Source organism: Zootoca vivipara, chromosome 6, assembly GCF_965207765.1.
Source record: "Zootoca vivipara chromosome 6, rZooViv2.hap1.1, whole genome shotgun sequence".
Lineage (NCBI taxonomy): Eukaryota > Metazoa > Chordata > Lepidosauria > Squamata > Lacertidae > Zootoca > Zootoca vivipara.
The window spans coordinates 60,007,012-60,023,653 of record NC_142589.1 but is presented as its reverse complement, the minus strand read 5'-3'; the positions used below and the strand labels follow the sequence as shown (position 1 = coordinate 60,023,653).

General features: G+C 44.9%; 1 protein-coding gene across 1 annotated transcript in view; it reads left to right on the top strand.

The window, feature by feature from the left end:
* The window catches only part of RUNX3 (RUNX family transcription factor 3), a 133,044-nt gene that overhangs the window by 89,731 nt on the left and 26,671 nt on the right, over positions 1–16,642 (top strand). The window contains exon 6 of the mRNA XM_060275800.2: positions 14,563–14,727. Coding sequence (XP_060131783.1) covers positions 14,563–14,727 — 165 coding nt within the window. The remainder of the gene's footprint in view (positions 1–14,562; positions 14,728–16,642) is intronic.

Below are 16,642 nucleotides of genomic sequence, written 5' to 3'. Positions count from 1 at the left end.
TTATGGCCCCTTAAAGACTAGCCAACTCATGATGGCATAAGCCAGAGGGGGGCTCATTATACCTGCCGTGTCTCCCACTTGGCCCTTGGTGTGGTTGTGCCCAAACCATGCTCCCCATCTATCACCTGACATCAGATGCGGCAGCAGTAAACCCACTCTAGATGGGTTTACTTATTCTCCCTTTCCACCCGCTAGTACAGTTCAGTGTAGGGTTTATTATTATTATTATTATTAAAATGTGGAATCTTTTTGTGTTGTTCTGTGGTGACAGAAAAGGGCACCAAATTCAAAAAGGGGGTTTGATGTTCAGCATACACTGTGCAAGGCTCCCAAATACCTTTGGGGCCTGGATCTGGGGCAGGTCAATCCTGGGCCATAATGTGCCATTTCAAAGTGCAGATCACGCTCCAAATCATGAGGGGGGGGGAGAGCACACAGCCCTAGTTTAAACCCTCCGTATACCACTTTAACCACCATGGAGATTCCTGGGAACTGTAATGTGTCAAGGGTGATGGAAATTGTACTGTAGGTCTATGAGGTTAGCACCCTTAGCCACTTACAGTTCCCAGGATTCTTTAGCACTACAGTGGTACCTCTACTTACGAATTTAATGCGTTCCAAACACACATTTCTAAGTCGAAAAAAATCCCATAGGAATGCATTGGGAGAAAAAATTCGTAAGTAGAAGCAACCCTATCTAAAAATTCGTAAGTAGAAAAAATCCTATCTAAACCGCATCCAAGATGGCGGACGGAGCTCCATTCGTAAGTAGAAACATTAGTAAGTAGAGTTATTCGTAAGTAGAGGTACCACTGTACTGTTAAAGCAGTATACAAAAGCTTTGCACAGTATGGTGTGGATGTGACCTGAGAGTGCTTTGTTTTCTTCCTTTGCAGCTACGACTCAAACTTGAGCCACGCTTGCAAAGGAAGCTTGTTCCATTGCACCCACGGCTTGAATTGAAGCTGAACTACAAAGGAAAATTTGAGCCTGAGTTGTCCTTGTAAAGGAACATTTTATCTCTTTTCAGCCATGGCTTGGATTGTAGTTGGGCTTCAAAGGAAGAAGCTCAACCTGAGGTCACTCCCATTCTTCCTTTGAAGCTGCTTCACCTGACACCAGGTGATTCACAGGGGACTGGCCCTGCCCACCTGTTAATGTGGTCCACAGGGGGTAGGGACATTTTTGATCTTGCTTATCAGGTTATGTCCACCCAGACATATGCATTTATGGACTGTCTTAAAGATTAACCCTTTATGGTAGATTGTGCTTTTGTGGACTACCTGAAAGACTAACAAACTTGTGAGTCAATTTGGAGTGATGGTTAGAGTGTTGGAGATCAGCGTCCATATTCCTATTCGATCATGAAGCCCACTGGGTAACTTTGGGCCAGTCACCAACAGCATTTTTGATTCACATATTGTTTCAGGAAAGTGCAAACTAAGTAAAGGTAAAGGGACCCCTGACCATTAGGTCCAGTCATGACCGACTCTGGGGTTGTGGCGCTCATCGTGTGTTATTGGCCGAGGGAGCCGGCGTACAGCTTCCAGGTCATGTGGCCAGCATGACTAAGCCACTTCTGGCGAACCATAGCAGCACACGGAAATGCCGTTTACCTTCCCGCTGTTTATCTATTTATCTACTTGCACTTTGACGTGCTTTTGAACTGCTAGGTTGGCAGGAGCTGGGACCGAGCAACGGGAGCTCACCCCGTCACGGGGATTCAAACCACCAACCTTGATTGGCAAGCCCTAGAGTCTGTGGTTTAACCCACAGCGCCTTAAAATCCAAACCGTTTGAATTTTCCCCCCATCCCTCCTTTTCACTCGCTTCATACCAGTGCATTTTTCAGCATGCAAATTCTATTCTGTATCTGAGATAATTCACTCCTATATGGTCACTGTCCTCAAAACTGGGCAGCCTGAGACTTAGCACAGGCCTCTTGCGCCTCACCCAAGTGCCCTGGGAGATTTGAAGAAGGCTTTGAAGGAATAAAAAGTGACGGCAGGCGGAGACAAGTGAGGTCCTTTCAGGTACAGGAGCAGCATCCTCAGAGATCTCTGTACAGAAACACCTACTGGGCAGGGCTGGCCTTACCATGAAGCAACATGAAGCTGTTGCTTTAGGCAGCTGTTTTCAGAGAGAGCCCACCCATTTTCTTTTCCATTTTTGGCTTTCAACTCCCTGGGTCCCTTCAAATTAAACAAACAACAACCACCCAGCCTCTTTAAAATAGGACATGAGTTTGTATTTATTCAACATTAGCCCTATGCTGAGTAGACTCATCAAAATTAATGCTCATACCTAACTTAGGTTGATCATTTTCAGTGGGTCTACTCTTGAGTATATCTTAGTTGGATGCAACCCATAGACAGATAGCAAAGTCACAGCAGTGCATTGGCATGCGCAAGAAGGGATTGGCACATTTGTCAATTTTTGTTTCAGTTTCTCATTTTTCCAGAATTCAGTGCATATCCAGTGCATATAGTGTACCCATTTTTGTGTGCATTGCGTGCCTGGAGAGCTGCACTGCAAAATTTGGAGAACTGCAAATTCTGAAGGATGCCTGTGTTTCACTTCACGTATCGTTTTTGAAAGTGTACAATGAGTAGGCTTGCCTTTAAATGTGAACTGAAATGAATTTCTCCCCCCCATCCATACTCATAAGGGCTAGAAACTTCTTTTAAAGAAGGTTTGGGTTCTCAGGAATTTCATATGCTTTTGTGGTTGCAGCAGACACACACACACACAGAAAGAGCCCCGGGAACAGAGACGTGCAGTACAGTACTGCTATTAGTAACAGCAATAGGCTGCACAGGATCAGTCCGTTGGCCAGTTTAATATTATTTTTTGGGCCTTAACGGCTTCAGCTTCTGGAGCACTCATGTAATATCTGGCTTAATAAAACATAGGGCATGGCTGTTTCCTTGCTAGCTTGGGAATTTTCCTCCAGAAAAAAACAATTATCAAGTCTGGCCAAAATTCTGACTCCTTGGTAATTACTAGTAACAAAGTGCAGCTCTTTAGGGCTTTCTTAATATTGTGTTATTTTTAAAAAGGAAGGGGGATGGGGGAGAAGAATGTTTCAATTACCTCAAAGAAATATGATTACACGAGGGTCAAACAATTAAGCTAAATGGTTCATGTGTTGCTTCATTACTTTCCCCATCCATAAACTCGGAGGGCAAATTGCCAGGAGTCTCAAAGTAACTGAAAAGCAGGGGAGACAGAGGACGTTCCTCCCCCCCCCTTGCTTCTCCCAACATAACCCTGTTCACAGCCTCTGGTGCTTTACTGCAGTTATGGCATGCCTAGTCTAGGGAAATGAGCTCTGCTTTAACTACATCCAGCCCCCAGTCTGAACACACAAGCAGAGCTAAGGGCTCCTTCCCATCTTACCTTTTATCTAGGCACATTTTTGTGCTACAACAAACACAGCCCCCCAAACAGTCCCATGTTAACACAGTTATATAACCCATGATTTGAAAGCTATAAAAATTGTGATGGGCAGATCACACTTCGGCTAAGTCCAAATTCCCCTTCCCTGCTTCAAAAACTCAAAGAACATAAGAAGAGCCTGTCAGCTGGATGAGGCCAATGGCCCATCAGGTCCAGCAGCTTGTTCTCACAGTGGCCAACCAGATGCTTATGAGAAAGCTGTAAGCAGGAGCTAAGCGCAACAGCACCTCTCACCACTTGCAAGACTCGGCAACTGGTATTCCAAGAAGGATAGCTCAGTTGGTTAGACCATGGTACTGACAATGCCACGGTTGGAAGTTCAACCCCCGTATGGGAGAGCTGCATAATCCTGCACAGGCGCGTAGCAAGGGAGGGGTGACGCCCCAGGTAGCACTCTGGTGGGGGGCAGCTTCCCCGGCCCCTCCCCGCCCTCCACTGATGACGGCCGCCGTGGCGCAACCACCATTGCAGAGACGCCCCAATGTTGCGCCGGCAACTCGCTCTGCTTCTTCCTGCTCGGGCAGACTACAAATCTTTCCCCTGCTTATGTGAACTAAAAGAAAGATCACTGGTATTTCCAGTGAAATACAGTACACAGGATTGGATTCCCTCTCAGGATGTCTTTGGGAGTATCAACGGATAGATATGAAGACCAGGAGGAAGAAATATGTATGCAGAACAGAATGTGAAGGCAGAGGAGAACTGAAAAAAGCAGAACCATTAATACTTGTTGAAATGAGCTGGTCCACTAGAGCAAATGGGGCACTGCCCCCACCAAGCTCAATCTGCTGGAGGAGGAGGGGTTGTTGCACTCAGGTCCCGCTTCTGAGCTTCCCTTGGGCACCTGCTTGGTCACTGTGAGAACAGGATGCTGGGCTAAATTGCTCTTCAGCCTAATCCAGTAGGCTCTTCTGATGTTCTCTGGAGTATTTCACTGACACTTTTTAACTTCTGCTGACTGCTGGCTGCTTTGCAGCTGTTTTGTTGTCATTCTTGTTTTATGGCTGCTGTTTTTAATGTGGGATTTTTATTTTTGGTGCTGGGATTGTCTTGCTTTATTGTGTTAGTCATTGTTTTAGTCACTGTAATTAGCTGCCTTAAGCGCCTTGCATTGAGAGGCGGGACATAAATAAGTTAAATTGAGCATGCCTGATGACTGGAAGCCTAAAGCAATGGCTCATGTTGTTGTTGTTGTTGTTTAGTCGTTTAGTCGTGTCCGACTCTTCGTGACCCCATGGACCATAGCACGCCAGGCACTCCTGTCTTGCACTGCCTCCCGCAGTTTGGTCAAACTCATGTTCGTAGCTTCGAGAACACTGTCCAACCATCTTGTCCTCTGTCGTCCCCTTCTCCTAGTGCCCTCAATCTTTCCCAACATCAGGGTCTTTTCCAAGGATTCTTCTCTTCTCATGAGGTGGCCAAAATATTGGAGCCTCAGCTTCACGATCTGTCCTTCCAGGGAGCACTCAGGGCTGATTTCCTTAAGAATGGATAAGTTTGATCTTCTAGCAGTCCATGGGACTCTCAAGAGTCTCCTCCAGCACCATAATTCAAAAGCATCAATTCTTCGACGATCAGCCTTCTTTATGGTCCAGCTCTCACTTCCATACATCACTACTGGGAAAACCATAGCTTTAACTATACGGACCTTTGTCGGCAAAGTGATGTCTCTGCTTTTTAAGATGCTGTCTAGGTTTGTCATTGCTTTTCTCCCAAGAAGCAGGCGTCTTTTAATTTCGTGACTGCTGTCACCATCTGCAGTGATCAAGGAGCCCAAGAAAGTAAAATCTCTCACTGCCTCCATTTCTTCCCCTTCTATTTGCCAGGAGGTGATGGGACCAGTGGCCATGATCTTGGTTTTTTTGATGTTGAGCTTCAGACCATATTTTGCGCTCTCCTCTTTCACCCTCATTAAAAGGTTCTTTAATTCCTCCTCGCTTTCTGCCATCAAGGTTGTGTCATCTGCATATCTGAGGTTGTTGATATTTCTTCCGGCAATCTTAATTCCGGCTTGGGATTCATCTAGTCCAGCCTTTCGCATGATGAATTCTGCATATAAGTTAAATAAGCAGGGAGACAATATACAACCTTGTCGTACTCCTTTCCCAATTTTGAACCAATCAGTTGTTCCATATCCAGTTCTAACTGTAGCTTCTTGTCCCACATAGAGATTTCTCAGGAGACAGATGAGGTGATCAGGCACTCCCATTTCTTTAAGAACTTGCCATAGTTTGCTGTGGTCGACACAGTCAAAGGCTTTTGCAATGGCTCATACAGAGGCCCAATTGGCCTTTGGAGGTGAGATGTTTTGCTGGACTGACCTTCATGCCAGGTGTTCTTGACTGATACACTCGTGCAGAATTGTGCAGAATTGTCTGCCTCAACAGTGGTTGATTTGAAGGGGGGGAAACCAGAGCAGTGAGCAATCCAGAGTCACAAGAAGCAGCCTTTTTGGGATGGATCATCTGGGCTCACAGAAGCCTTCTCTTCTTGCAGCACACTTGTTCAGGGCCGTCTTAAGCACCTCTGGCGCCCTGGCGCCGTGGTGTGACAGATCCCTCCGGCACCCCCCCCGCCCCGTTTCCCGGCGCGACGGGCGGGCGGGCTCAGCGCGTAGCGCTACTGCCGAGGGCGCTGCTGCACGGAAGAGCGGCGGGCGGGCCGGCGCAGTTGCGATGCGCCTCCCTGGCGGGCCGGCGCCATGGCGCCCTGCACCACCCAGCCTGGCCATAAGGCCGGCCCTGCACTTGTTATCTACTGAAGGAGCACTGATGTGCCACAGAATGTGGTATGGGAATAGGAAGCTGTTTTGTGCCAAGTCATCCCTGTGTAGCCCCAAGGGTGGGGAATCTTTTCTGGTTCTCCAGCCAAGTAATATGTGCAAACATGCATGTATATGTAACGTGTGCACAAAAATGCATTTATTAGTGAAAAGGACAATAAAAATATATTACGGTATATTAGGGAAGATGGGTTGCAAAAATATAAATGTTTGACAGAATTGCATACAAAAATCTGTATATTAGGAGAAAGTAACACTGGAATACAAACTGATATGGAAATGTGGAGAACTAAAGCTGAGGCTGGAAAAATTGGAAACTGAAATTGACAGATTTGCCAATCCTCCCACTCCCAAGTAGGTGTTCTTCAGATTGCGGCCTTATGGTAAGACAGGCTCAGCCACAGAAGAGACTGCCAGGGAGTCATTGTGGGTGCCGAGGGGTGATTGACAGTAGTCAACAAATATTTAAAGCTGGCATCAGTTTCCTTTCACATGCTTTTTTACTCTCCTTGTGGTTTCCCCCTTCTTTAAAAGTAGGGCTACTAACTGATTAATATGGTCTTAATCATCTACATTGGAATAAATTTGTACTTTACGAAACCTGCAACTTAAGTACACTTGTTTAAATTGTAAGGTAGTATTAGATCAGTTGCAGCTTAATGAGCAAAAGTAACCACACGTTGTTAGAACACGTTTAATTTTACTCATCTGATCCTTATTACTGTGGCATATCAGAACAAAACAATCCCACTTGTGACTTTGGACTTGTGGAATAATGGCTCTACCTGCCTATCACCTCGCCTAATCCCATATTGAATCCCACGGTGCAGGGAACAAATAACAAATCCATAGAATACACCCCCTAGCATGTCAAAGTAAGGCCAGGAGCAGACCAGCGCAAATTTAGACACCTCCCTAGCAACATCCACAATCCCTTGCAAGGTCCCCTTGCCATGAGGATCATCTCTTGACTGAACCCAATATTTCTAATTGCCATTATTTTTATGTATTTGATATCTCACATGAGTTGTATTTTGTCTTATAGTGCCACCTACAGGCTCCCTGCCTTTCTGCTTCTCAAGTTGATTACTATTGGGGGGGTCTCTGAGCAATAGGATCCAGGTTGCCATCTTTTGAGCCTGGGCAGTCTTACATTGTTTTTCAGACCTTAAAAAAAAGGCCTCAAGCCTTCAGTTGCTTTCCACAGTGGTGAGCAGCCCAAAATAGGTAATGCTACAGACTGGGAGATGCCTGTTTCCAGGTGGTTCTTTTTCAGCTACGTATGCATAGAGCAACACCTATATACAGGTCTACATCACTGTAGACGATAGCCTTGTGGCAGTTTTGGCACACTGGCATGCTTAATTGCCAGCCCAGTAAAAACTTCACCAACCAATATTCTGTAGGATTGTCAGGTGCAAAGGAGGACAGGGCTCCCTGCACATTTAGTAACAGTTCAGAAAATGAAATTTCATCAGGAATAGCTTGCCTGCAGCTTCCTATACATCTCTTCCCTGTTTACTGTCTCCCAGTTTCTCAGCTTTTAATCTGGAGCCCACTCGGCACATGTAGGACTGCCCAGAAGCAAGTGCTTTGGCTGATGCTGTGTGGAAATGTGTCTAGGAATGATTAGGTCACTACTGCATGCTTATGGAAATCTCAGTTAATTGGTTCCAATCAGTTCCCTCTGCTTACATTTGTATTACACAAATCTGCACTGAGCAATAGTTCTGAAGAAAGTAGCTTACTTTATGTTTGCTTTTAGATGATGCATGTATATATCCCGAAAGGGCAATGCTTCCCAAACACCCAAACATTTAAAAACAAACAAACATATTTAATAGATTTATATCCCACTTTTCAACTAAGTCCCTAAATTTGCTAACAACACCAAAAAAGCACATGCTCAGAAAACAAAACAACCAGTCTTGCTACAGTAGGAGCCAGCATCAGCTGATGTTAGTTGGTTCTGTGGGTGCCAAGGAGGAGACAGCCCAGCTGGAGCTGGTCTTGAAGCACCTCTTGCACTTCCTTTCCCATTTAATGGTCAGATTCCAAGCTAGAATTTCTCTAGTTTTAAATTTTGATACTGTACCATTGTTTAAATTAGCCTTCACCAACCTGGTGCTCTCCAGATGTTTTGGACACCCACTCCCATCAGCTGCATGCATCCAGGATGGCCAGTGGTCAGCGATGATGGGAACTGTTGTCCAAAACAATAAAGTGTAGAAGTGTAAAACCATTAAGTCCAGATTCCAGAGTCTAAAATTACCTAATTGCACTACTTTTCCTGGCTCTACTTCCTGATTACTGAATCACTTCTGACATCTGCCTACTGCTTGTCCTTGACACTTTTTCATGGCTTGTTTACTGCAGGATTACAGAAGTGACTGGGGATGGAGGAGAAATTTGATTTAGTACATATTTAAAGCCGAATCTATCCAATTTCCAATTTCAAAAAAAAATATGCAAACTGAAATACACTCATCTGATTTTTGCTATGCAGTTCTGCAACCAACCAGTGCTTATAAAAATCGCACATATAAGGGGAAAGTGTGCAAAAAAGGAAGATATTCGTGAAAACAGCATACAAAAATGCATTAGAGGAAATTGCTTCCAAAAATGTATACATTATTTAAAACTGCATATAAAGCCATGTTTATTGTGATAAATTTGTACTACAATGTTAATGAATTTCCATGATATATATATATTTTAATCCATATGGCGCGTTCTCCAGTTCTCCAGTGTGGAGAACTGAAGATTGGAAAATACTGAGACGACTCCATTCCTAGTGGGGATTTGCACATGTTAAGGGGCTATCACAAATTAAATAGCATGGGAAGTAGTATCTTCCTGTCACCACACATAATTTCTGTCTATAATACAGATTTTCTGTTCATTCATTGTTAACGTATAATGATATGTGTTAATTCAGTATTAGTTCCAGCAAGGCATCAAATGTTGAGAATGCATGTGTAAACTCGCCCAGAGTCCAGTTGCTCTTAGCTGAAACCATTAGTTAGTTGGGATGCCCACTGACCAGGAAAAAAAATGGCTTGGCCTATACTTTGTGCCATTAGAGCAGGCACCCCCAAACTCGCCCCTCCAGATGTTTTGGGACTACAATTCCCATCATCCCTGACCACTGGTCCTGTTAGCTAGGGGTGATGGGAGTTGTAGTCCCAAAACATCTGGACGGCCGAGTTTGGGATGCCTGCATTAGAGGCTATGTGTGATGGGATGGATATAAATGATGTCATTTCATATCCACAGATCAAGCTGCAGTTAAAGGTTTAGTTACAAGGGTTAGTTGAAAGGTTGGCCACTTCCTGCTTCCAGCTGCAGCAGCTGCAGAGAGCAAGGCAAGTTGTTCTCTCAGACTCATCCCAGGTGTGGCAGATTTAGCAGGGCAGGGAATCCTATCACTGTGTAAAATCAGAAGTAATCCACTGAAAACAACTGAAGTGAAAGAAGGACTCAGCCAAGGTACTGAGTCTTGCCAGCTACATCAGATAGACCTGCAGATCAGCACATGCCACAAAGCTTTGTTTCAATATAGGCCCTTCCCATTCCTAATTTATTTGTGATTCTCCCGGTTGAGAATGAGTGTCAGAGTCTACGATTGCCACATCTGCAATGCATGATCACATCTTTGAAGAGGCAGCGCGAGGCTGTTGTTGATACATGCATGTCAAGTAATTAACATTACTCATTAATGCTTATCTCTCAGCATATTTACCCCATGTACACCATTATTCAAATAACCAATCAAGGCCGTTTCCATTTAGTGAGCCACAAGTCCTCCGTTTCTAATAGCCAAATCTTCATATCGGGAAAGTGTGACTTCCTCAGGGAAGGTTAACTGGCAGCCTGCAAGGGTGGATTTCTACCACCACTTCGCAAGCCAATAACTGTTCCCTGTGGCAAGCCTACACAATGTTAATCAAATCCTGTTGAGAAGTTTTGCTGACAGAAAAGAAAATTGCTTTCCAAAAGTTACAGGCGATGAGAGGCTTCCATGTTGTAATGTTCCATCTCTGTTTTGTGGTTTTGTATGTGGTCTCTTGGGCATGCATGAGGTTGTATTCACAACTGAGAGGTCTTTTTCTGCTAGAGGCGTGGCTACCATATTATGGAACTTAACTAGCCATGAGGAAATCAGTTTGTGTAACAAAATACATTCCTATATTCCTATTTGAATAATAGAGCTCCACACCCCAGAATATGGAATTTAACAGCCTCTGTTATAAAGGGAAACAACTTTAAGTGAAAATGCTTCCTTTTTCTTCTATTAATAGTACTGACTATTATTGTTAATAATTAATACTCTAAGAAGGTAGCAATTTCCATTCCGACTTCTGTTTTTCACAGTCAACAGTTTGCATTCTGCTGCAGTTCAGGTTCTACGAAATACTTTATTGTCTCACTGTCCGCCATTTAACGAAACTTACATAACTATGTAATTTACATAACTTACATTTCATTTCAATGTAAGGGAAACATCAAAAGACATTAGTTATAATGTGTGGCCTTTTAAAAAAAAAAAACCAGCAACACTATAGACGAACACCAATGGTATTCACCGAAATGATTCTTGGCTACAGATGAACGTGTGAACTGCAGCAATTTCTACTTTATTTTCTGTTTTTGTTGGACTCATTAAATTATTGATTGCAGCTGGTTACCAGGCAGCAGGCAGGGGTCCCTTTTCCTCATTTCTACAGGGTGGTGCGGTATGTTGCAAAGCAAAACACTGACGAAAGCTGCAGCCACCCACCATCTTCCCTTCCTTCTAGCTCCCTCTCTATCAATCCCAGCATTTGCCCAACCTTTCCAGGTGCTGACGGCAGGTCTGACTGAAGGAGGGGAACCATCCATTAGCGATAAAGCACACACATTGCATGCAGAAGGTCTCAAGTTCAGTTCCTGGCAACTCCGAACGGGACTGGCAAAGATGGCCTGTCTGAAACACTAAAGAGTTGCTGCCAGTTAGTGTTGACAATATTGAACTCGATAAATTGTCTGACTTGGTATAAGACGGCTTCCTGCATTCCTACAAACTAACCAGTATGACTACCACCATCATATCTAGTTTGATCCAATAAAGTTGGGATTAAATTGTGGGAGCTCTCCCATGACTTAAAAGAGGGGAAAGCGAGCAAACATGGCACATCTCCTCACTCCAAACAACTGGACTTCAGCCAACACATCAAAAGAGAGAGACAGACAACAGAGAAACAGACAGAGGATAAGGATGGTTATTTTCTCTTCACAGTTGGTCCATTCATCAAGTGGCCAAAGACCCTTCTATCCTTCTTAATTGCTGAATATGCTTTCCCACTTGCTGCTTTAGGGAGTTGGTGTACATCTTTTGGACAAAATATACAAGCCAGTGACTGAGGGTGGGGCCTTGACACACTTTTTTCTTTGCTTCAAGGGCAGGAAAAGTCAGCAGGGTCAGTATCTTAAGAAAGCAAGACGAAACCAAAGGAATGGCTCAGTGTGACTAATGGTGTGAGAAAGGTTCACATCAAGCATATCAGGGCCAGCCCAAGACATTTTGCTGCTTGAGGCAAAACAAAAAATGGTTGGGGCCCCACTCCACTTCCCCTGCTGTGGCAACTGGAGGAAACGCAGGGAAGCCCAGGAATGCTGAAGGCAGCATAGGAGAAGAAGTCAGGAAATAGTAGCACCAGCGGCAGCCCTGCTCTTTCCAAGCAGCAACTGTGAGTGACAAGCACTCTGCCACTTGAGTTATGAAGAACCTCACAACGTAAGAAGAGTCTCAATCCATAGTGTACTTCGTACCTCTCTGCCCTCTAATGTTTGTCAGAAATTATAAAACTTCCCTAAAGCAGAATAAAAAAATTCCTTCAGTAGCACCTTAAAGACCAACTAAGTTTATATTTTGGTATGAGCGTTCGTGTGCATGCACACTTCTTCAGATACACTAGAAACAGAAGTGTCAGACCCTATATATATACAGAGGGTGGTGGGGGTGGGTGGGAATGGGTGATGGGCTGATGGGAGTGGTAAACCTGTAGATGGCTGTTAATGGCTGCTGATGGCTGCAATTAGTCCTGGGCTGAGGTGCTAAAGAAAGCTTGATCATGCATAATGAGATAAGAATCCGATGTCTCTATTCATCCCAGGTGCTTCCATGGGTTTAAGCTTGGTAATGATTTCCAATTCAGCAACTTCTCTTTCCAGTCTGTTCCTGAAATTTCTCTGTAATAAAACAGCTGCTTTGAGATCTTGTATAGAATGTCCTGGGAGATTGAAGTGTTCTCCTACTGGTTTTTCAGTCTTATGGTTCCTGATGTCAGATTTATGTCCATTTATCCTTTGGCGTAGGGTTTGGCCTGTTTGTCCAATATAGAGAGCTGAAGGGCACTGTTGGCATTTGATGGCATACACAATGTTAGAAGCTTAAAACCATGGAAGCACCTGGGATGAATAGAGACATCGGATTCTTATCTCATTATGCATGATCAAGCTTTCTTTAGCACCTCAGCCCAGGACTAATTGCAGCCATCAGCAGCCATTAACAGCCATCTACAGGTTTGCCACTCCCATCAGCCCATCACCCATTCCCACCCACCCCCACCACCCTCTGTATATATATAGGGTCTGACACTTCTGTTTCTAGTGTATCTGAAGAAGTGTGCATGCACACGAAAGCTCATACCAAAATATAAACTTAGTTGGTCTTTAAGGTGCTACTGAAGGAATTTTTTTATTTTGCTTCGACTCAGACCAACACGGCTACCTACCTGTAACTTCCCTAAAGCAGTTAAGGATGAATGGGCAACTGCTGTCTGCAAAAGGTGAAGGAGGAAAAGGGAATCCAGGCCTTGTTGTCAGAGTGCCTAAGAAAGATAAATAAACTCTGCTAAATTTTGCCCATTTAAAATGGAAGCAAAGAATGTCAAACAGGCGTGTGGATCACAGAACGCAACAGCCACTTTGGGTTGGTTGGTTGACTGGTTGAACTTAAAATACTTTGCCCTTCCACAAAGCATCCAGGCAATTTTCGAAAAGAAAAAATATATATAAATCAAAAAATGATGAAGGGCACCAGCTGTATAACTTAATGCTGACCGTGCTTGTATGTTGTATGATGGTTTTAACTTTGCATTGTTCTGGCTTTTACGAAAACACCACAACCGTCCCGGAGGTTTAAGAAAGTCAGTTCTTTTCTTCTCAATTGGCAACCCTACCCTGGGAGACCTATCATCTTCACTGAATGCAGGAGTAGCGAATGTGGTGCCTTTCACATCATGTTGGATTGCAACATTTACCATGTTTGCCCAGCTGCCCAGAGCTTTTGTCATGTTCCTCCATTTCAAATAAGAGGTTTGCACCCAAATGCTTTGGAATTATTATTTTTTTGCTTTTATTTATTTATTATTGCAAAGCTCTTGGAGCAAATGCTTCTCTTCATCAGAGTGGGGGGGTGGGGATTTGGACACAGAAAGAGCAGCTTTCAACCTCTCCTTTAAGGGATCCGTTTCCAGCATTCCATGCTGCATTTTTCAGCATCTCCGCCTTGCGCCAAAACGCCCCAAACTACCAGCGTGCTTTCTATTACTGCCTGCAGTATCAGATTCACATCTATCCTTCCATATGGAAAACATTTCATGTGTTTGATGTAGTGATACAGATCTTCTTATTGGGCAAGCGGGCTGGGGACCCAACATGTTCATGTCATGATGTCATGGTGTGCCAAATGCAAAATAGCATTCGCTTAAAGTTTAATACATCCTTGTGGACACGAAGAGGGCAAATTCAGTAGCATGTTGTTTCCGGTTGCATTTCGTTCCCCCACCGTGCTCTGAATTGTTCACATCCTGGAGGCAGGGGACAAAAAAGGATATCATCATTATGTTGATTGCAGCCCAAAATATTCTAACATGGTCTTTGCCAACCTGGTGCCCTCCAGATGCTATGGATTGCAATTCCTGTCAGCCAGCTGGACTTGTCATCCGAAATACCTGGAGGGCTCCCTGTTGGTGAAGACTGTTCTAGCATAAGCAACATGTCTGTAAATATAAACTAGACAAGTGAGACCTGCAACAAAATGTCCATCTTCCATATGAGGAATGGGAAACCTGCAGCCGTCCAGATGTTATTGGGGCTCCAACTCCCATCAGTCACAACCAGCATGGTCAGTGATCAGGGACTGTGGCAGCTGTAGTCCAGCAACATCTTGAGAGCCACAGGCTCTCCATATCTAGTCTAAACTCATCTTCAACGGGCCTGCTGGCACGAATTGATTCTGTACAGAATGTATTTGTTGACTTTCCTTACTGTTCCAGGGCATCGGCAGAAGCTTGAAGAGCAAACCAAAACCTATGGGGATCGTTTTGGGGAGCTGGAGAGGTTGCGGCACCCAATGAGGATCACTCCCACCACCCCCAACCCCCGAGGATCCTTGACTGCTCCTGGACACTTTGGGACACAAGCACAGAGTCAGATCCAAGGTAAACAGATTTGGTTCCTTCGTTGGCTCAGGTCTCTCTGCAAATGGTCCTCCTGCTGCAATAAGTGGAGCTGAATACGGGTTTGGTTTTTTTCAGTTTGGGTAAGCCACACAGCAGCAGGCATATGCAAAGTTCAAGGTGCCAGATTCAAGGTTGGTGTTACAAAGTCCTATATAATTTAGGACAAAGATGCCTATTAGTAGTAGTAGTAGTAGTAGTATTCTACTACCACCACCACCACCACCACTACTTGTTAGTCACTAGGGCAATCCAAAGTGACTTACAACCAAACAAACAAAAGGTCATCTCCCAATTGATCATTGTATTCTGCAGGAGAAGCCTCCTGCAGATACCACCTCATCAGGAGGTCTGTTCCATACAATGCAGAAACCAGGCCTTTAGTGTGGTGGCACCTACCCTTTGGAGTTCTCTCCTGCTAATGTATCAGAGAGGTGCTGTCTCTATCGTCTCTTTGGCATCTATTGAAGACCTTCCTTTTCAAACATGCCTTTTTATGTGGAGTGTTTTTATTATTATTACTAGCTGGCCTGGCCATGGGTTGCTGTGACTCATCCTTGTGACTGCCCCCAACCCATCCCAACCCCGTCCTGCCCCCACCCCCAACGCAGGCGAGTCCCCACCTCCGCTCCCTGCACAGCTGAGCTGAGGTGTTTTGGAGAGGGAAGGGGACGGCAACAGTAGGACTTGATTTCCGGTGCGGTGGCGGCGAGGTGCGGCCTGTCTCTGATGGTGGGACGTGAGTGGCTAGGGGCAGGATCCCAGCATGGCCCTTTGTGGAGTAATGGCCGTTGTGGTGGTTATAGCATATTGGTTCCTGACTTTACAATCTGCCCTACCCTGTGAGACGCAGCTTCTGGCTTCTATTTCCCAGCATGCACTTTTGTCTGAGTGGTGTGTTATGGAACATGGGGTTTTGGGGGTTTAACCTGGCGCTGTTGTGATGTCTATCTATGCAAACGGTATGTGGTCACTTGCTTATCCGCATGTGACATTGTGTCCAAATTTGAACGCAATCGGTCAAGCGGTTTTAGCGAACAGTGGAGACAAACAAATATGGTCTGTTTACATTTATATATTTAGATATAGATTATTCTAATTTGTATCTGTATTGGATTTGAAATTGTTTTTATATATGACATAGTTTTATATATGTTTTTATTGTTGGTTGTTAAATTGCTTTTCATTGTTAAATCATTTTGAGGTGTTTCATAGGAAGCAATTTATAAATGAAAAAAATAACAATAATAAGTAGGGTGTGCCTTGGATGGCTGGCTTGAGTCACCTGGAGGTGTTTACTAGCCCTATTCTGCTGCATTTGCTCTCCTCACCTCACTATAGGACTTCGTAGGCTGGATCATAAGTCTTTCTATTGAGGTGAGAGGGGTGAATGTGTATTACTCCAACTGTCCTTTTTCTCAGTCTTGCTCCCTATTTTTCAGGATGTTCATGAGTCGCTACCACTATTTGGCCTTGCATTCTGGGGTGCCTGTTTTAAAAAGCATATGTGAGGACTCCCCTGTCGTGAGTGCCTGCAGGTCCTGTCCCTGCCTCTCACCATCTGGCCTAGGGAGGGGCCTGGCAGGCCTCAAATAGGTCTGCTGCTTCCACTGCTGCTGCTGCCCAGGACTCCCCTGTCGTGAGTGCCTGCAGGTCCTGTCCCTGCCTCTCACCACCTGGCCTAGGGAGGGGCCTGGCAGGCCTCAAATAGGTCTGCTGCTTCCACTGCTGCTGCTGCCCAGGAGGACTCCCCTGTCGTGAGTGCCTGCAGGTCCTGTCCCTGCCTCTCGCCACCTGGCCTAGGGCGGGGCCTGGCAGGCCTCAAATAGGTCTGCTGCTTCCACTGCTGCTGCTGCCCAGGAGGACTCCCCTGTCGTGAGTGCCTGCAGGTCCTGTC